Source organism: Eleutherodactylus coqui, chromosome 12 (genome assembly GCF_035609145.1).
Source record: "Eleutherodactylus coqui strain aEleCoq1 chromosome 12, aEleCoq1.hap1, whole genome shotgun sequence".
NCBI classification, from domain to species: Eukaryota; Metazoa; Chordata; class Amphibia; order Anura; family Eleutherodactylidae; genus Eleutherodactylus; species Eleutherodactylus coqui.
This window is the reverse complement of record NC_089848.1, coordinates 31,436,595-31,458,081: the sequence shown is the minus strand read 5'-3', so window position 1 is coordinate 31,458,081 and position 21,487 is coordinate 31,436,595. Positions and strand designations below refer to the sequence as shown.

Genomic DNA, 21,487 nt, shown 5'->3' with positions numbered 1-21,487 from the left:
CAATCACTGCCATTACTTCGTAGAGGCGGGATTTATGAATCCCATAACCAGCAAGTGATGTTGTATGAGTGGCCAAGGACCCGAACTGAGCCTGCTAGGTAAGTATAATAAGACATACCCTGAAAATAAGACCTAGTGCCTCTTTTGGGGCAAAAGCTAATATAAGATAGGGTCTTATTTTCAGAGAGACACGGTATGTAGGACTCATAAAATAATAAAATTGTATGATTGAATAGGCATTTGTGATTGAATAGATAGTAAGCTGATGATTATCATTTCATTCGGGTATACCTCAAAATTCCATTTCACATCTGTTGGTAATAGCTAGAGGTCAATCATGAATGCCAGAATCGATCTCCAACTCTACATATTTGTATTTACACAAACTAATTATGTCACAAAATGTACAATCATCCTAAGAGGTGACTAATCAAGACAGGCCACATTATAGTCAATGGCAGAGTCTGGATAAGGAAGTCTAGAGAGGGGATGAGATTTAAAGAAAAGGCAGGAGAAAAGAGGAGGAGCAAAGACACCATGAAATAACAGGCTGATAGGTATCTTACTCCACTCTGTCCTGCAGACGCCAACTCCCAATATATCCACTCCTACACCCTTTACCCTTTGTGTCCAGAGGCCCCTTTCACCCTGATCAATCTTTCCTTCATTATCTCACAGTTCCCCTCTTATAGCCCATCTTCATTCTCCCCTTTCATGGACCTGTTATTCCATGTACTGTTTGATACCCATTAGCTATAGGGGACAGTTAGAGTATTAGGTGAGGGAGGGGCTGTGCATCTGTGTATATGTGTGCATGTGTATAAGTGTAATTATGTATAATTTAGTACATGGATTTCAGATTTGTTCATTCTATGTATTGAAGCATACTGATTATATACTGCTGTAGTATATAATTTGTAACATTGTGATACTGTTAGTCAATAAACCTGTCATATTTTATTATGACAAGGTGTTATGTATCACCACGCACACTATAAGGTAACAGAATAACAAAAGTGCAAGGGAAAAATAGGGAGCACTAGTTGCTCCAAGTGACCCTAATAGGCAGGAGAAACTAATATTTAATAACTCTCCTCGCCCTATAACAGTCATTCTAAGCACAGCAATGTTTTTGTATAAGAGCTTAAAACTTTAATAAGCTTAGTCCTTGTGACTCCGAACTGTGTGTGTATGTAGTAGAGTTGAGCGAACGTACTCTGGCGAGCTTGATGCTCATTCGAGTATTAGCGTACTCGATGGTGCTCTCTACTTGAACGAGCATCAAATCACGTTCGACCCCGCCCCAGCTTTGGGCCCCTCCCCGCTGTGATGTGCCTGTTTTGCCCCTCCCTGCCGTGACGCAGCGCATACGGCATTTGAAAATTTTGGGTCTGGCAGGGGAAGGGGAGAGAGAGAGAGAGAGAGAGAGAGAGAGAGAGAGAGACGAACCAAGAAAAAAAAAAAAAGCTCGGGACCCTGTGTTCCACATACAAAAATGCTCGAGTCTCCCATTGTAGTCAATGGGGTTCGTTACTCGAGTAGAGCCCTTGAATTTTACGAAACGCTTGACTCGAATAACGCGGACCCGAGCATTTGGCTGCTCGCTCATCTCTAGTATGCAGGTCTTCTTGCCTTACGAGAAATGATGGAAGCAACTATCTGGGGATGTGTCGACTATGTTGGGGTGTGATCTGTGCCCAACCTTACAATCTGAGTGGATGATAATCGCAAAACTGAGTAAATGAAATAGTTTAACCCCTGCAGTTTCACCCACATCACATGCTGGAAAAGTGTGTATATGACAGCTCTATTCACAACTGTGAACCCTCAAGTGTTTTTTGCCTGCAGTCTTTAAAAATACAAGATAGAAAATAACTTATCTGGTTTAGAGAACTCATATTAGTGCATTAAAAAGAATATAATGACTACAAGAACATCTCTTTGTGTCTGGATCACGTGGCATAACAGACACAGCCAACTGATTTGATGAATCCCATACTGTGGAGGAGCAACAAGGAGGTTAAACACTTGCTGATCGCCTGCAGTTTACAGCTAAACACTACGGTTCTATTTTCGGAGAACTCTTCTTACAGAAAGCGATTGTTCAAAACACGCAGCATCTTTAATAAGAGTACAAAGCTGTGAGCGGCCGATCCTCTTGTAGTGCAAAGGATTTAGAATATTTTGAAAATCGCCTACCTGCAGGTATCGAATTATCCTGCAAACAATATCTGGTGCCAAGAAATCTCCAGTAAACCTCCATATAATGTCAGTCAAGATGCTTATTACACCTGTTAGAGCATCTGAAAAACAGAACAAAAATGGCAATGAATTGCAACTTTTATGAAGACATATTATTCTTGGTGTTCTTTACTAAATGTGCGTTTTTGAAGAATTATTAAATGACAAGAAAAACACCTTTGATTAGCTGTGTAGGCTGCAAATGTAAAGATGTTTGCATAACAGCCTGATTAATACTTTATAGTGAATTAAACTGAATTTTTAAAATTTCTTTAAATGTTTTAAGTACAAAATTCTGCATTGTTTACTTTCTTAATAGATCTTTTAAGACAATCTGTCACCTATTTTTAGCCCTATAAGTTAAGCTTATGGGAAGTTGGTGACTAGAGATGAGCGAGCACCCAAATGCTCGGGTCCGCATTATTTGAGTTGAGCTTTTCGTAAAATTCGAGAGCTCTGCTCGAGTAACGAACCCCATTGGCTACAATGGGAGACTCGAGCATTTTTGTATGTGGAACGCCGGGTCCCGAGCTTTTTTTTTTCTTCTTGGTTTTCTCTCTCTCTCTCTCTCCCAGCCAGCCAAAAAATTTGCCATTGACACGCATGCTGCGGCAGGGAGGGGCCAAAAGAGGCACGTCACAGCGGGAAGGAGCCAAAACTGGGGCGGGGTCGAACACGGCGTGATGCTCATTCGAGTAATGAGCATCATTGAGTACGCTAGTACTCGAACGAGCATCAAGCTCGGCAGAGTACGTTCACTCAACTCTATTGGTGACCCTTTGAGTCCGGGGATCTGTTATACTGATCCTCCTACGTTGTTTCCCCAATGTCAGCACTGAAAGCCGCCACTCAATGCATTAAGTAGTCCACTTGTTCTAATTTTATAATAAGCAGATTACTTGTATTCATATTGTATTTATCTTCTAAATGCTGTTAGAAGCAGCCTAGGCAAGATGGCCGCCCCTACAGTCATATATAGACAATTAAATTTAAAAATTCTACAATCAGAAAATGAAAACAGATTAGAAAAATGCAACATGTTTATCTATTTGGTTTAATTAATAAAAAATGGGAATACAGTTCATTAAATGCTTACAGTATATGCATTGAACTCAATAATAAAACAGTATGCGGTAAGCTCTTAAATCCTGTCTAGTAGTGACTAGAGATGAGCGAGCACCCAAATGCTCGGGTCCGCATTATTCGAGTCGAGCTTTTCGTAAAATTCGAGAGCTCTACTGGAGTAACGAACCCCATTGGCTACAATGGGAGACTCGAGCATTTTTGTATGTGGGACGCTGGGTCCCCACCTTTTTTCTTCTTTTTCTTGGTCTCTCTCTCTCTCTCTCTCCCTGCCAGACAAAAAATTTGCCATTGACACGCGCTGCGTGACTGCGAGGAGGGGCCAATGCAGGCACGTCACAGCAGGGAGGAGCCAAAAACTGGGGCAGGGTCAAACACGGCTTTTTGATTTGCTTTCTATTTTGTTTTTTGAGAGGTGAGATTTGCAAAATTAGCTACTGTCATGGAGAGGGAGGGGACCCTGACTGATCCCGCCTCTATCACCGATTACTCACGAATCGACTATTCCGAGTGCATTGCCACTACTAATTTGTCACAGTCAAGACTTGATCGATCACTCTTGCAGGTTTGCAAGCTTGGATTCATTAGTATACAGGCACATCTGTAACCAGCTTTCCCAGACTTCTGCACGCATACAGACCAGTTGATGAGATCATCCCCTGCTCTGTTCTAATGCACTCCAGCATTCTATAATACCCACACAAATACATGCTGCCACCACCAGCTTGTTATAGGTAAACTGGGAGCCAGACTTATGAATTATGAACACAATCTTCTGAGTTTATGGTTTATTTTAAAACGGACAAGACTGTCTAATAAATTGTAGATTTATTCTAGAAAAAGACTAGCAGTGCAGATATATATATATATATATATATACATATATAAACAAAGGATACACAAAGATGGTTGTTGCTCGTGGGTATAAGGGAATGCAGGTATGCACAACAAATGGTATTTTAAAATAAACAGAAGAAAATAAAAGGAAAAATACCAGATTTGTAATACATGGCCCAAACTTCTGTTGGCGGAGTTCCAGGAAACAAATATACAGTCCATATGCATCAGCATACCTCCATGGTCTGGCAATTTGGATCTGTGGAGCTCCAAATTATGAAGGGTTCCCTAGAATACACATTCTCCCTGCTTCCTTCTGAGGTCATTTGGAGAGAGTCGTGTTGAATTCATAGGATTATAAATAAGCTTCTGCTTTGATTAGTATTTATTGTGTAATGTTTATTTCCATTTTATTGCTCTTAAGGCCCATTTAGACACGATGATTCGCGCTCAAAATACCCTCAAAGCCATCTTTTGAGTGATAACTGTTGCATCTAAATGCACGGATATCGTGCAGTTTTCGTGCACGATTCGTTCCTCGCTTAATTCTAGTTTTCTAGAATTGAGCGATGAACTCTTATCAATGGTGCAGGCTGTTATCACAGTCGGCAGCACTGATAAGATTCTTTCAGCATGTGTCCCGCTGGTAGTCCACAGCGGGACACGAGCTGTAAGCGCGGAGATTAATGCAGCTGTTTGCTTATGCAAAACAGTTGTATTGTTCGCTGAGTGATAGCTGCGTTGTCCTGCTCTGCCTGCATAGCATACCGACCCAGAGAATGTATAACATTACTTAGTGTGCATGTTAAACGTCGTAAAAATGAAATCCAAAAACAATTGTGCAATTTCTTTTTTATCCCAATCCCACTCAAAAAAATGTAACAAAAGTTATGCAATACATCACATGTACCTCAAAATGATGCTATTAAAAATACGTTTCCAACAAAATCAAAAATGTTGATAGTAAATGTTAAAAAATTAGTTGGTTGCTAAGATGAAAACGGGCTTTGGTACCAAGAGGTTCCATTTTTCTGTAATTTATAGCGTGTAGACAGTATACATTCATGCTAAATGCCGGTCGTACTAGAATTAACTTTGTTGTTTTTAGAACATATTGAGCTGTAAACTGGGTTTTTATTAGTTTTTCTCGTCTAAACTTCCTTCCATAATTGAATGCTGCAAGTTTTATTCAATTTTTTTATTTTTATTAATTCTTAATTCTTTTTTAAAAATGTTTTTTTATATTTACAGAATGAGCTCAAAAAGAACAGAAATAGAAGTCGAAACTTCAGTTTCTGCTGTGCAGGCCAGGCCTTCAATCTGGGATAATAGTGACACTAATTATGTAGATTATAACAAAAAGTCTATCAGGCGGTTTATGATAACTGGGTTGAATTGTTATGTTCTGCAAAAAGATGTTAGTATACTTTAATATTTGGATAGAAATGTTATCACATACTTTAATATTTAGTCTCTAATTTTCATTACATGCTTTACTTTAAATAAAAGTTGTCCAAACTAGATGGATGTCTCCCAAAGACCTCTAAAGCCTTTTTCACACAAGCGCTGTTTTAATGCTGATTAGTTGCGATTGTTTTGACGCTCCAAGAAAATCACACCTCAAAAGAAGCGTTTTTTTGATGCAGAAATTTCTTGCCTCAAAAGATAGGACATGTCCTATAGATTCCTATGGGAGCCAGTCGGCAAAGGGAGGGAGCGGGGAAAGGAGGGGGAGCGGCACACTCACCAATAGCAGTCACGATTTAACGCTCAGATAGCTGGGCTGTTTCAGCGTGGCCATCTGAGCACTCAAACAGGGCTGAAGCCCGAAAGATGAGATCTGCAAAAATCCCATGAGGCAGAAAATAGTGGAATTTCACCATCTAGGAGGAAACCATATGTGCACTTTGAGCAGCTTCATTTCTTAAGACCTGTCATTGAGATCAGGAGTTATGTAGTCACAATTGTACATATCCAACATTTAAACTATTTTTCCAATTTGTAGCTATTCCACAATGGACAATAGGGAAGCTATCAGATAATGGATGCTACCCACTACCCACTCAATTAAATACCCTTTTGGATGAGGGATGGTCACTCATTGTTAGTGAAAAGTACCATTTTGTCAAGTTTGCATATCCATTGTTAATACATCTTGCAAGAGCCAAAGTGCTAGCATGCTGAAATGAGCTGTTGGACACTTTAACCCTTTCCCATCCACTGTCTGACGTCTAAAGACATTATGATTTAGGGCTGTACAACTCTGATGTTGGAAGACATCTGTCGGGGCTCTCTTACTGTATATTGCCAGTCTCTCTGCTGTTGGAGTCTATCCAAGTGTCACCTCATGCAGTACTGGCTTTAGCCAGCATATAGCGCTGTTGTATAACGGCAGAAAAAGAGTAAGCCCCTTAGGAAATAAAGGATACAAATTGCATTGGGAAGGGTTCAAGAATACACCACTGAGGACATTCTAAGTGATAGAGTTCCCACAGAAAAGGAAAACAGAGGTCCACTTTCTGTACAACCAACACAACTATAATTTGTTCATCCCCAACTCACTGTATATATTATTTCTAGAGATGAACGAATGTACTCGCTAAGGCAAACTACTCGAGCGAGTAGTGTTTTATGCGAGTACCTGCCCGCTCGTCTCTAAAGATTCGGGTGCCAGCGGGGGGCAGAGAGGGTGGGGAGGAACAGGGGGGAGATCTCTCTCTCACTCTCTCCCCCCCACTCCCCCTGCTCACTCCCGCAACTCACTGCTCTGCCCCGCCGGCAGCCGAATCTTTAGAGACAAGCTGGCAGGTACTCGCATAAGGCACTACTCACTCGAGTAGTTTGCCTTAGCGAGTACGCTTGCTCATCTCTAATTATTTCCCTTAGTTACGTAACTCACCAGCCACTTTACCCTTCATTCCCCGTTACCTCAATACTTAAGAATCTCTGTTATCCCATTTTTGAATAACTGAAGAATAGTTTGGACAAAGAAACGGACAAAATAACTGAAAGCAATTGATTCCACGGCGCAGGACATACATATGAATAAACCACTGGATGCCTGTCTACACCGGGATTATGTCCCAAACAATGCGAATGATTAACAAGAAATATGTGTTGCCTGTTACAATGATGTGACATGTTCTCTATGCAGAATACATTGTTTTGTATTATACAGATGTAATATGCAAATTCATTGTATCTGTGTTGTACTTAAAAGTCTTTTGCAATGGTGACATACAAATATCCCTAAATTATTCATGCTCGGATCACCACAACAGTATGTATGGTATGTATGCCTTCAATACTAATTAGGGAAATGATGTAGCATTATTTATGCTCATGCACAAACCCATTAGGCATCATTCTACTATACAAATACCTGCTACCAGCTACCAGCTTGCAATGCTTTACTAATAAATAGGATTGTTCTGCAGAAGAGCTACAGTAGGTACGCAGGGACTCAGTTTGATTTTATAAGGAGGGTTGAGGCAGAGGAGCTTATTGTTTTTTTTTTATTAAACTCTTTTATTGAAAAATAGCGTATTCCCTTATTACACACAAATGCAGTTAACGTTTACAATGTTATAGGCTTCAAAGGAGTGCAATAGGTGAAACTATGTCCCAATTGTGAAGTATAATATTACTAATATTATATTCCATAAATATAGACAATTCTGGTGTGAATATTGATTAATCCTAGGAGGGAAAGAAAGAGAAAAGGGAGATTATTAACCCTTTGCAATCCAATTTTGGATTCAGGGCTTCCTAGGGGGCTTTCTCTTTCTGCCATTATACAATGGCGCCATCTGCTGGCTAGAGCCAGTACTGTGGTATGGGACACGCAGGAGAGGCCCCCCAACAACAGAGTGGCTAGTATACAGTAAAAACACCACGCCGGATGTCTTCCGAAATCGGAGCTGTACAGCCTACAATCAGAATGTCTTTAGACGTCAAACAGTGGATTGGAAAGGGTTAAGGGTCCAGAGAATGTTTAACTGAAGGACAGTAAATTGGGAACTATAAATTAATATGCCAGGATTAACCATAATATTTCACGTAGGCCAGGTTATATCTGACAATTCTACAAGGTTGCTAGCTGACTTAGCAAGTAATGAAAGGCATTTTGCTTAAAAAAACATGGAGGCCAAAGGTTTCTTGAAAAAAGTGTCTTGTAAGTGTGAGAAGGCCTGTTATTGGAGCAAAATGAGCCATACTTGAGAATCTGTCATCCACCATCTAATGATGATTGATGATGATTATCTGTTCAGTCACATCCTTGGATCAATGCTCTCCACGCATTTTTGTCTTTCGCGGCTTCTTTTAATTCTGCGATTGACATGTTTGTGGTGGCCTTGATTGTATCCAGCCATCTTGTTCTTGATCCACCATCTAAATGGTGCTAAAACCTTCAGAAACTGATATCTCAACTCATAAAAAACCTAGCAAAACTAGTAATGGAAAACAGGGATCAGTCCATTACACATTAGATTGCTATTCATAGCTAGACTGAAAGTAATTGTCATAGAGCTAAATAGATGACCATACATGCACACCTACTCAACCTGCACGATGATTAATATATGTAGCATAACGCAAAAAAGAGCTAAGAAAAACAAAATGCAAATAAAAATAACAGTTTAAAATCCAATCAGCTATATAATTTAATCCTGTAGTATCCAACTCCAAGATGAAGTCCATAGAGATATGAGACCAAGACCAGTCATGTGAACATTTTCAAACGAGGATGACCAGAAAAATAGGATATTGAGCAAAGCATGTCTTCTGAGTGCTGGAGCAATAAACAATCTTCCAGGGGTAATGGCCATGATGATGGCAATGACTTTGCTAGGTTCAATTACAGTTTTCATTTCTGGATTTGCCAAGTGGTCAGAAGGGTCAAAAGATCAGAACATCAGAACATCAGCGTTCACATTTTGGAATCACGGCAGTAGATAATAAAAAAGTTGAAATGAGAAAAGCACATGGACTTGTGAGGTTTATACGGATAGCTGATTGAATGTACCGTATTTTTCACTGTATAAGACATACTTTTCTTCCCTCCAAAGAAGGGGAAAAAAAGTTGCTGTGTCTTATAGAGTGAATGTGCCGAAATTCATCACGCTCGCCATTTTTTCGCGCGATCGCGGGTTTAGTGCGCAACCGCAATTTATTTAGCGTGATTGTGTGTTAATCTCGCGATTGCGCGAACAAATGTGTAATTAGTTATCAGTTTTCTCTCCTCCCCACTGCCACCCATACGTAGCGCTGATTGGTGGTGAGCGCCGGCAGGAACTGCTGCTGCTCCCCGCCTCCACCAAACCTCTTCTTCCCTCCACCAAATTACTGCTGTGACACAGAGCTCCGGTTTTTCAGACTCTGCTTCTTCTGCTCCGGCGCATGTAGCATTTCAAGATTTTCATGGTAAAGCAGAATCTTTGAAGAGACACAAGGGCCAGAACAGGAGTTGGATGGCGTACGTGAAAGAGGAGAAAGTTCTTGTGAACTGTCCAGAGGTGCCACAATAAGGGCATAGTTTCAGTTTCAGGTGAATGAGTGTAGATCTATCAATCTACATGTGTTTCTCAGGAGACAGTGAGGGTAATGGTATGGGTTGGACAAGGAGTCAGTATTATGTCGGCATGACTTGTCTGTTCATTCTTGTGATTTCTTCTTCTTCAACATAAATCAACTATATTGCATAAGGAGAAGGGATTGTCAAGAGGTAAGTATTTTGAGCACCCAAGAGATTTTATGACTCTTCTAATAGTCTTAGGAGATCTCTCCCTTACCCAGGAAACTTCAGGATATTTTAGAAAAGTTGGCAAGCATGGTATAAATATGCACTTGTGCATAGATATTATATGTGTATATTAGAGATGAGTGAGCATACTCGCTAAGGACAATTGCTTGATCGAGCATTGTCCTTAGTGAGTACCTGCCCGCTCTGAAGAAAAGATTCGGCTGCCGGCAGCGGGCGGGGAGCGGCGGGGGAGAGCTGAGAGGAACAGAGGGGAGATCTCTCTCTCCCTCTCCCCCCCCCCCCCCCTCCCCGCTCACTGCCGAACCTCACCTCTCACTAGCCGAACCTTTTTTTCAGAGCGGGCAGGTACTCCCTAAGAACAATGCTCGATTGAGCAATTGTCCTTAGCGAGTATGCTCGCTCATCTCTAGTGTATATATGTTGTAGCAACGCAGGGGAACACACTTCAGGCCACAACCAGAATACTGTCCGTGTCTCTTTTTATTCACTGGCTGAATGTAACATAAATGTAGTGGTAATTTCCAGATAACAGAAAAACAGGAAGAAAACGTCCTTTTTCACATCAACAGTCCAGCAAAGCAACAACACCAAAGTCCTTTTTAAACAAGCATGGCAAAGGCCCTGCAAACCTTTGTTGCAGTGTGTGGTGAAGTCTGCAGTTCAGCTCACTTGCAGCTTGTGTCTCTCACACCAGGCAGCTCTGAACTCCCCCCTCACACTGCAACCTGCACCCATTTATGCAACCCACCCGTCTGGGCCAGGTGGAACTCAGTACTGGAGTGAGGGACGGACTGGGTTTACATCACAGATGCTAGTAGTCTCCATGCTATGTACCTTCTGTCCCACACTTCACCTCTCACTCTACTACAATGTATATATATATATATATATATATATACATGTGTGTTATGGTATGTGTGCAATGTGAATGTGTATGTTAGTGAAAATCACAGTGAGGGTGCATTTAGACGTCCGTAAATCGGCCGGGTATTCACGCCGGCCGATATACGGCATCTCTCTCTGCAGGGGGAGGAGGCTGGAAGATGCGGGAGCAGTGCACTGAGCAGTGCACTGAGCAATGGGATGCAGGCAACTCCCACAGTGATTTTCGGTGAAGGGCTTGAAATATAAGCCCTTCCCTGAAAATCATCCCTAGGTGTAGAAAAAAAAAGACTACATCACTTAGTCTGGGCTCCAGCGCGTCTTCTCTCTTGCATGCCGGGACTGATCTAAAGCACTTTCTTCCCACCTCTTGAAAGTGCTGGTCTGATTGGTTGAGTGCTTAGCCAATCACAGGCAGGACTTAGACATTCACTGAATTCAGCCAATCCTGAGCGCTCAGCCATTCAGACCCGAACTTTTAAGAGGTGAGGATTTTTAAATCCCCGGCCAGAAAAAAGTGCTTTAGGTCAATGCTGGCATGCAAGATAGAAGACACGCCGAAGCCCTGACAGCGCTGCTAGGTGAGTAATGTTTTTTGTTATTTTTTTTCTACAGATACGGATGATTTTTGAAAGCAATGGGCATGGAGCTATGGTCACACGTATTTTGATAATGCGTGAAGCGCTTTTTTTTTTGCGCACATTGACCATTTACATCAGTGTGCGACACACCCACTTCATGATTTTAAAGGCCGTGCAACCTAATTAGTACCAGATGACTTTGATGTCCCACAAAATTGTGCAGCATATTGCACAATTACGCAGGTATTGGGTGCATATGTCCACACTCCTTAGACTCCTATGGGGCCTTTGGTGCACAAATGCACACAAAGATAAAGTATGTTGCAGGATTTTTTTCGCACTTTTAAGCGGACCCATGAAATCAACAGGTTCTGTTCTCTGCATATTACATGCGCAAATACATCCGTGTGAGTCTGCCCTGATATCACATCACAAATTATGATCTTGAGGCATCTCTCGTGGCCTTTAATACATCAAAAAGTCTAGTAATTCTCTCTTAGTTCCTTGCAGGAGGAAACTTTAATCAATACAGAATACAATTTCTGTAGCCAATAATTCGTTGAGTTAATCACTCCAACATAAGATCGTTCACTAACTCCACAAAAAAAGATTACTACATTAGCATAGAAAGGGTTTCTTTACTGTAAGAGCAGTGAAATTATGACACTGTCATAGGCTATTGTAATGGTTAAAGGGGTTGTCCCGCGGCAGCAAGTGGGTCTATACACTTCTGTATGGCCATAATAATGCACTTTGTAATATACATTGTGCATTAATTATGAGCCATACAGAAGTTATAAAAAGTTTTATACTTACCTGCTCCGTTGCTGGCGTCCTCGTCTCCATGGTGCTGACTAATTTTCGCCCTCCGATGGCCAAATTAGCCGCACTTGCGCAGTCCGGGTCTTCTTTTCTGAATGGGGCTCCGTGTAGCTCCGTGTAGCTCCGCCCCGTCACGTGCCGATTCCAGCCAATCAGGAGGCTGGAATCGGCAATGGACCGCACAGAAGCCCTGCGGTCCATGAAGACAGAGGATCCCGGCGGCCATCTTCAGCAGGTGAGTATGAAGACGCCGGACCGCCGGGATTCAGGTAAGCGCTGTGCGGGTGTTTTTTTTAACCCCTGCATCGGGGTTGTCTCGCGCCGAACGGGGGGGGGGGGGGGGGGGGGTTAAAAAAAAAAAAATACCGTTTCGGCGCGGGACAACCCCTTTAATTTTCTGAAGGCATTCAATAGGCGTCCCGATGGGTTTATTGAAAGATATAATAGATACAAAGATTAATGTTTCTTGTCATTTTAAGAGGCACCATAACGCTTAATGATTACAACACTCCGATGAGGCACAAAATCTTATTGGTTTCTAAACACACATGGTGGTGCTGTTACTTAAATGTTGCAGAACTTAACTAAACAGGCTATACAGTAACAATTAAAAAAGCATATAACACTCTAAGGTTTCTGCTCTCGCAACACCCCGGGATGATGCTACTTCACAGATTCTTAGTGTTCCATTAAAGCAGCTTCTTTATAACTGTTGACAAGGACAATCCTAACATGTAGTAATCTGCATAATATTTGTGATGACATGATATATTTGAAGCCAATTCATGAGTTCTTCTTTCTTTTGATATGCTGATGGTAATCATCCACAAACTGCTTAATTGCGTTGAATTATAAACTTGAATTAGGTTGTCTAGTATTAATAATTTTTACTATGAAATGTTACATCTTCAATGCAATAATTCTGTCCTCCAGAAACCAAAGAAAGGGCTTTCCAGAATAAGACACTGGATCACTGACACATGCCCAGCAGTCTACAATGTGTCCTTCTGCAGTGCTGCAAATGAAGTGTTAATTAAGCTTAAAGGGGTTGTCCCGAGGCAGCAAGTGGGTCTATACACTTCTGTATGGCCATATTAATGCACTTTGTAATATACATTGTGCATTAATTATGAGCCATACAGAAGTTATAAAAAGTTTTTTACTTACCTGCTCCGTTGCTAGCGTCCTCGTTCCCATGGAGCCGACTAATTTTTGGCCTCCGATGGCCAAATTAGCCGCGCTTGCGCAGTCCGGGTCTTCAGCAGTCTTCTATGGAGCCGCTCGTGCCAGAGAGCGGCTCCGTGTAGCTCCGCCCCGTCACGTGCCGATTCCAGCCAATCAGGAGGCTGGAATCGGCAGTGGACCGCACAGAAGAGCTGCGGTCCACGAAGACGGAGGATCCCGGCGGCCATCTTCAGCGGTAAGTATTGAAGTCACCGGACCGCCGGGATTCAGGTAAGCGCTGTGCGGGTGGTTTTTTTAACCCCTGCATCGGGGTTGTCTCGCGCCGAACGGGGGGGGGGGGGGTTTAAAAAAAAAAAAACCCGTTTCGGCGCGGGACATCTCCTTTAACTTATGAACTTTATTATGCAATTGTCCTTCTTTTAAGGAGGAACCTCTTTAGAAACCGCACCCTATGTTTTCCTCCACAGCCTTTCATGGCACCTGGAATAAGGCCTACAAAGAAAAATGAGTTCCAGCACTCCAGGTGCAGGTGCATAAGAAATAGATAAAGAAATGATAACGATGGCACTTACTGCAGTGGGGGTTCAGTAACAACCCTTCTGGTATCCAGGTCAGCCAAAAGAGTTGTTGCAAACCAAAATCAGCGTTTTTTATCCATATGTCGTGAAAATGAGCTTTTTTATTTGTAGATACAGAAACAGATGTTTGTGCAACGCGTTTCGAAGCAAACTTTATTCTCTATCAAGCAGAACTGGAATTACAATGTGAGAGAGAACAGATTTCAAAGTGTATTACCTTGTATTCAATAGTGGTAACTGGAGGAAGGTGGAGCCATTCATACTTATGTTCGCTACGTTGCGTGTGCATTAACATTAGTCTTGCTCTCCTTGCACCAGGGATCATGTTATCTTCCCTCCTCCACGGCTGTTGTCAGTGTGCTATCAGAACTCATCATTTTTTTGGTCCCACACACTTGCTTTTTTTTTAACGATGCATTTTTTTAAACGCGATTGTCAATGGGACTTTCTAATATTAAAAACACAACGCACCAAAAACACAAGTGTGTGGGCGCCCTTTGTCTACTCTGCTAGACAAAACAAGCCGATAAATGTTCTGATACTGACAGCAGCACGGAGGGTGAGGGAACTTGCTGCACAGCTGGCGGGCCACAGAAAATGTGGCGGTGGGCCTTGCGTTTGCCATGTGTGCTCCGGAGCTACTGCTGATATAAGTGCTGATTGCTTTGGTGTTGGACACCACATAGGTAAATGAGACCCGGCTAAGGCAGCAATCTACTTTACTTTTTTATCTGATTTTCCTTGAACATGACTTCGAATGTCTGCAAAAACTGATGATTTGCATCCTGAAGTCTACTTCATTAACCAGCCAAACTGTATACATGGCAGCTACATAAGGCATCATTATTTGCTAATATTTCCAAATTGCTTAAGGCATAAAGAACTTAGCTTCTGACTATCAGGCTTCCTAAAGTGTTCACTGTCAGTGTTAAAGCCTGTCTTTTTCCGAATAAAACTACATCATAGAACTGTACAAATGTAAGGATTCTGGCATATAGCAATGTGTTGCTATATGGCCAGAATATGTACATTTAAAGTGTTTGGTGTTTTGGAAGTCTTTCCCCTTTTTCATGGAGTTAGAAAGACATCTTGTCATGTGACGTCTACTCATAAGAGTAGGGATCACAAGACAAGATGCCCATGCACTGAAGCACGACTACATTTACATCAGTTACAAGGTTTGTCTCCCGAAGATATCCCATTTTAAAATGAAGGCTGTTCTCCATGCCAGCATTCAGCTGTTATCTCTAGGGAAAAGTCACATACAGGCACACATTATCACCGCAGCAGGTGCTTTTGGAGAAGTGTAGCATTATATGACAGACATTGAAATGAATAGTAGTCCATGCAATACTTGGACACAGTGATCAGTCAGAGTAAGAGTTGCTTGTGTTGAACTCTCCGTTCTGGTGCATAAAAGGGAAGACAAGGTAGGGGACTACTGATTAGGATGTGCGTATGGAGAGAGGTTGTTATCCTAATAGAGGAAAAAAAAAATCTAGATAAGCAAGAGGCTCGGTCAGAAAAGTGGCAAATGAAGTTTAAGACTGATATAAAGTTATGCACATGGGCAGGAAAAATACCTATCACCAGTACATGTTAAATGGGAAAACATTGGGCAAAACTGACATGGATAAGGACTAGAGATGAGCAAGCACCAAAATGCTCGGGTGCTCGTTACTCGAGACGAACTTTTCGCGATGCTCGAGGGTTCGTTTCGAGTAACGAACCCCATTGAAGTCAATGGGCGACCCGAGCATTTTTGTATATCGCCGATGCTCGCTAAGGTTTTCATTTGTGAAAATCGGGGCAATTCAAGAAAGTGATGGGAACGACACAGCAACGGATAGGGCAGGCGAGGGGCTACATGTTGGGCTGCATCTCAAGTTCACAGGTCCCACTATTAAGCCACAATAGCGGCAAGAGTGGCCCCCCCCCCAACAACTTTTACTACTGAAAAGCCCTCATTAGCAATGGATACCTTAGCTAAGCACCACACTACCTCCAACAAAGCACAATCACTGCCTGCATGACACTCCGCTGCCACTTCTCCTGGGTTACATGCTGCCCAACCCCCCCTGTACGACCCAGTGTCCACAGCGCACACCAAATTGTCCCTGCGCAGCCTTCAGCTGCCCTCATGCCACGCCACACTCATGTCTATTTATAAGTGCGTCTGCCAGAAGAACCGCAGGCACACACTGCAGAGGGTTGGCACGGCAAGGCAGCGACCCTCTTTAAAAGGGGCGGGGCGATAGTCCACAATGCTGTACAGAAGCAATGAGAAATCCAATCCTGTGCCACCTCCACCTGGAGCTGCACACGTGGGCATAGCAATGGGGAACCTATGTGCCACACACTATTCATTCTGTCAAGGTGTCTGCATGCCCCAGTCAGACCGCGGTTTTTTATAAATAGTCACAGGCAGGTACAACTCTGCAATGGGAATTCCGTGTGCACCCACAGCATGGGTGGCTCCCTGGAATCCACCCGCTGTACATAAATGTATCCCATTGCAGTGCCCTGGACAGCAGAGCTAACGTCAGATGAAAGCAGGTGGGCTTCGGCCCACACTGCATGCCCCAGTCAGACTGGGGTTCTTTAGAAGTGGAAACAGATGCATTTACAACTCCCTGTGGACCCACAGCATGGGTGGCTCCCTGGAACCCACCGGCTATACATAAAAATATCCCATTGCATTGCCCATCACAGCTGAGGTAGTAATGTCATGTTTAATGCAGGTGGGCTTCGGCCCACACTGCATGCCCAGTCAGACTGGGGTTCTTTAGAAGTGGACACAGATGCATTTACAACTCCCTGTGGACCCACAGCATGGGTGGGTGCCAGGAACCCACCGGCGGTGCATAAAAATATCCCATTGCATTGCCCATCACAGCTGAGGTAGTAATGTCATGTTTAATGCAGGTGGGCTTCGGCCCACACTGCATGCCCCAGTCAGACTGGGATTCTTTAGAAGTGGAAACAGATGCATTTACAACTCCCTGTGAACCCACAGCATGGGTGGCTCCCTGGAACCCACCGGCAGTACATAAAAATATCCCATTGCATTGCCCATCACAGCTGAGGTAGTAATGTCATGTTTAATGCAGGTGGGCTTCGGCCCACACTGCATGCCCCAGTCAGACTGGGGTTCTTTAGAAGTGGACACAGATGCATTTACAACTCCCTGTGGACCCACAGCATGGGTGGGTGCCAGGAAGCCACAGGCGGTACATAAAAATATCCCATTGCAGTGCCCAACACAGCTGATGTAACGTCAGCTATAATGCAGGTGGGCTAAAAATTAATTTGATTACACTGTAGGCGAGGGCCCACAAAAATTGCTGTATCAACAGTACTAATGTACATCAGAAAAATTGCCCATGGCCAACCAAGAGGGCAGGTGAAACCCATTAATCGCTTTGGTTAATGTGGCTTAATTGGTAACTAGGCCAGGAGGCAGCCCAGTTAAAATAAAAATTGGTTTAGGTGCAAGTTTCAATGCTTTAATGAGCATTGAAACGTATAAAAATTGTTTAGAAAAATTATATGACTGAGCCTTGTGGGCCTAAGAAAAATTGCCGGCGTGATTATGTGAGGTTTCAGGAGGAGGAGCAAGAGGAGGAGGAGGAATATTATACACAGATTGATGAAGCGAAAAGGTCCCCGTTTTTGATGTGGATACAGAACGATGCTTCCATCCGCGGGTGCAGCCTACGTATTGCTTAGGTATCGCTGCTGTCCGCTGGTGGAGAAGAGAAGTCTGGGGAAATCCAGGCTTTGTTCATCTTGATGAGTGTTAGCCTGTGGGCACTGTCGGTTGACAGGCGGGTACGCTTATCTGTGATGATTTCCCCAGCCGCACTAAACACCCTCTCTGACAAGACGCTAGCCGCAGGACAAGCAAGCACCTCCAGGGCATACAGCGCGAGTTCAGGCCACGTGTCCAGCTTCGACACCCAGTAGTTGTAGGGGGCAGAGGCGTCACGGAGGACGGTCGTGCGATCGGCTACGTACTCCCTCACCATCCTTTTACAGTGCTCCCGCCGACTCAGCCGTGACTGGGGAGCGGTGACACAGTCTTGCTGGGGAGCCATAAAGCAGTCAAGGGCCTTAAAGAGTGTTGCCCTGCCTGTGCTGTACATGCTGCCGGATCTCCGCGCCTCCCCTGCTACCTGGCCCTCGGAACTGCGCCTTCGGCCACTAGCGCTGTCGTATGGGAATTTTACCATCAGTTTGTCCGCCAGGGTCCTGTGGTATAGCAACACTCTCGAACCCCTTTCCTCTTCGGGTATGAGAGTGGAAAGGTTCTCCTTATACCGTGGGTCGAGCACTGTGTACACCCAGTAGTGGCCAGTAGAAGTAGTAGTGGCCAGAATGCGTGTAACACGAGGGTCACGAGAAAGGCATCCTAACATGAAGTCAGCCATGTGTGCCAGGGTACCTGTACGCAACACATTGCTATCCTCACTAGGAAGATCACTTTCAGGATCCTCCTCCTCCTCCTCCTCCTCCTCAGGCCATACGAGCTGAAAGGATGACAGGCCAGCAGCATGTGTACCCTCACCAGTGGGCCAAGCTGTCTCTTCCCCCTCCTCCTCATCTTCCTCCTCCTCCTCCTCCTCACCTCGCTGAGATATAGACAGGAGGGTGCTCTGACTATCCAGCGACATACTGTCTTCCCCCGTCTCTGTTTCCGAGTGCAAAGCGTCTGCCTTTATGCTTTGCAGGGAACTTCTCAAGAGGCATAGCAGAGGAATGGTGACGCTAATGATTGCAGCATCGCCGCTCACCACCTGGGTAGACTCCTCAAACTTTCCAAGGACCTGGCAGATGTCTGCCAACCAGGCCCACTCTTCTGAAAATAATTGAGGAAGCTGACTCCCACTGCGCCGCCCATGTTGGAGTTGGTATTCCACTATAGCTCTACGCTGCTCATAGAGCCTGGCCAACATGTGGAGCGTAGAGTTCCACTGTGTGGGCACGTCGCACAGCAGTCGGTGCACTGGCAGATTAAAGCGATGTTGCAGGGTGCGCAGGGTGGCAGCGTCCGTGTGGGACTTGCGGAAATGTGCGCAGAGCCAACGCACCTTTCCGAGCAGGTCTGACAAGCGTGGGTAGCTTTTCAGAAAGAGCTGAACCACCAAATTAAAGACGTGGGCCAGGCATGGCACGTGCGTGAGGCTGCCGAGCTGCAGAGCCGCCACCAGGTTACGGCCGTTGTCACACACGACCATGCCCGGTTGGAGGCTCAGCGGCGCAAGCCAGCGGTCGGTCTGCTCTGTCAGACCCTGCAGCAGTTCGTGGGCCGTGTGCCTCTTATCTCCTAAGCTGAGCAGTTTCAGCACGGCCTGCTGACGCTTGCCCACCGCTGTGCTACCACGCCGTGTGACACCGACTGCTGGCGACGTGCTGCTGCTGACACATTTTGATTGCGAGACAGAGGTTGCGTTGGAGGAGGAGGAGGGTGGTTTAGTGGAGGAAGCATACACCGCCGCAGATACCAGCCCCGAGCTGTGGCCCGCAATTCTGGGGGTGGGTAGGACGTGAGCGGTCCCAGGCTCTGACTCTGTCCCAGCCTCCACTAAATTCACCCAATGTGCCGTCAGGGAGATATAGTGGCCCTGCCCGCCTGTGCTTGTCCACGTGTCCTTTGTTAAGTGGACCTTGGCAGTAACCGCGTTGGTGAGGAAGCGTACAATGTTGCGAGAGACGTGGTCGTGCAGGGCTGGGACGGCACATCGGGAAAAGTAGTGGCGACTGGGAACTGAGTAGCGTGGGGCCGCCGCCGCCATCATACTTTTGAAGGACTCCGTTTCCACAACCCTATACGGCAGCATCTCCAGGCTGATAAATTTGGCTACGTGCATGTTTAACACTTGAGCGTGCGGGTGCGTGGCGGCGTACTTGCGCTTGCGGTCAAACACTTGCTCTATCGACGGCTGGACGCTGCGCTGACAGACATTGCTGGATGGGGCCGAGGACAGCGGAGGTGAGGGTGTGGGTGCAGGCCAGGAGACGGTAGTGCCTGTGTCCTCAGAGCGGGCTTGGATCTCAATGGCAGGTTGGGGCACAGGGGGAGAGGCAGCGTTGCAAACCGGAGGCGGTTAACGGCCTTCGTCCCACCTTGTGGGGCGCTTGGCCATCATATGTCTGCGCATGCTGGTGGTGGTGAGGCTGGTGGTGGTGGCTCCCCGGCTGATCTTGGCGCGACAAAGGTTGCACACCACTGTTCGTCGGTCGTCTGCACTCTCAGTGAAAAACTGCCAGACCTTTGAGCACCTCGGCCTCTGCAGGGTGGCATGTCGCGAGGGGGCGCTTTGGGAAACAGTTGGTGGATTATTCGGGGCGCTTTGGGAAACAGTTGGTGGATTATTCGGTCTGGCCCTGCCTCTACCCCTGGCCACCACACTGCCTCTTGCAACCTGCCCTGCTGCTGCCCTTGCCTCCCCCTCTGAAGACCTGTCCTCAGTAGGCGTAGCAAACCAGGTGGGGTCAGTCACCTCATTGTCCTGCTGCTCTTCCTCAGAATCCTCGGTGCGCTCCTCCCTTGGACTTAATGCCCTTACTACTACCTCACTGATAGACAACTGTGTCTCATCGTCATCGGCCTCCTCACCCACTGAAAGGTCTTGAGACAGTTGCCGGAAGTCCCCAGCCTCATCCCCCGGACCCCGGGAACTTTCCAATGGTTGGGCATCAGTCACGATAAACTCCTCTGGTAGGAGAGGAACCACTGCTGCCCAATCTGAGCAGGGGCCCGAGAACAGTTCCTGGGAGTCTGCCCGCTCCTCAGAATGTCTCATTTTCATGGAGTGAGGAGGCTGGGAGGAAGGAGGAGCAGCAGCCAGAGGATTCTGAGTTGCAGCAGTGGACAGCGCAGAACTCTGGGTGGACGATAGATTGCTGGAAGCACTTTCTGCCATCCACGACAGGACCTGCTCACACTGCTCATTTTCTAATAAAGGTCTACCGCGTGGACCCATTAAATGTGCTATGAATGTGGGGACGCCAGAAGCGTGCCTCTCTCCTAATCCCGCAGCAGTTGGCTGCGATACACCTGGATCAGGAGCTCGGCCTGTGCCCACACCCGGACTAGGGCCTCCGCGTCCTCGGCCACGCCCACGTCCTCTAGGCCTACCCCTACCCCTCAGCATGGTGTATTACCAGGAATGCAGAAACACAACGCTGTAATTAAATGTGTCGCTTATTGGCCTGTGGTTGGAGGCTGAGTTCGCTTACGGAACGCCAGGAAATAATTTGGCGCAAGCCTGCTGTAACACTTAGCTGGCTGTGTATTTATTTGGAGAACTACTACCCCCAGCAGACACGGACCCAGAACACTGAGCACAGTGACAGGCAGGCCAAATAGATTTTTTTTCCAATATTTTTTTGAAAAGGACCACTGCGTATATTCAATCTATAATATATGTCTTCTGGCCCTGCCTACACAATTCTGTCCCTGGACTGTGTCACGGAACTGCAGTGTTGCACTGTTATTAACTGCAACAGAC

General features: G+C 45.2%; 1 protein-coding gene across 1 annotated transcript in view; it reads right to left on the bottom strand.

Moving 5' to 3' along the window:
• The window catches only part of NPSR1 (neuropeptide S receptor 1), a 283,390-nt gene that overhangs the window by 164,969 nt on the left and 96,934 nt on the right, over positions 1 to 21,487 (bottom strand). The window contains exon 3 of the mRNA XM_066584499.1: positions 2,200 to 2,303. Coding sequence (XP_066440596.1) covers positions 2,200 to 2,303 — 104 coding nt within the window. The remainder of the gene's footprint in view (positions 1 to 2,199; positions 2,304 to 21,487) is intronic.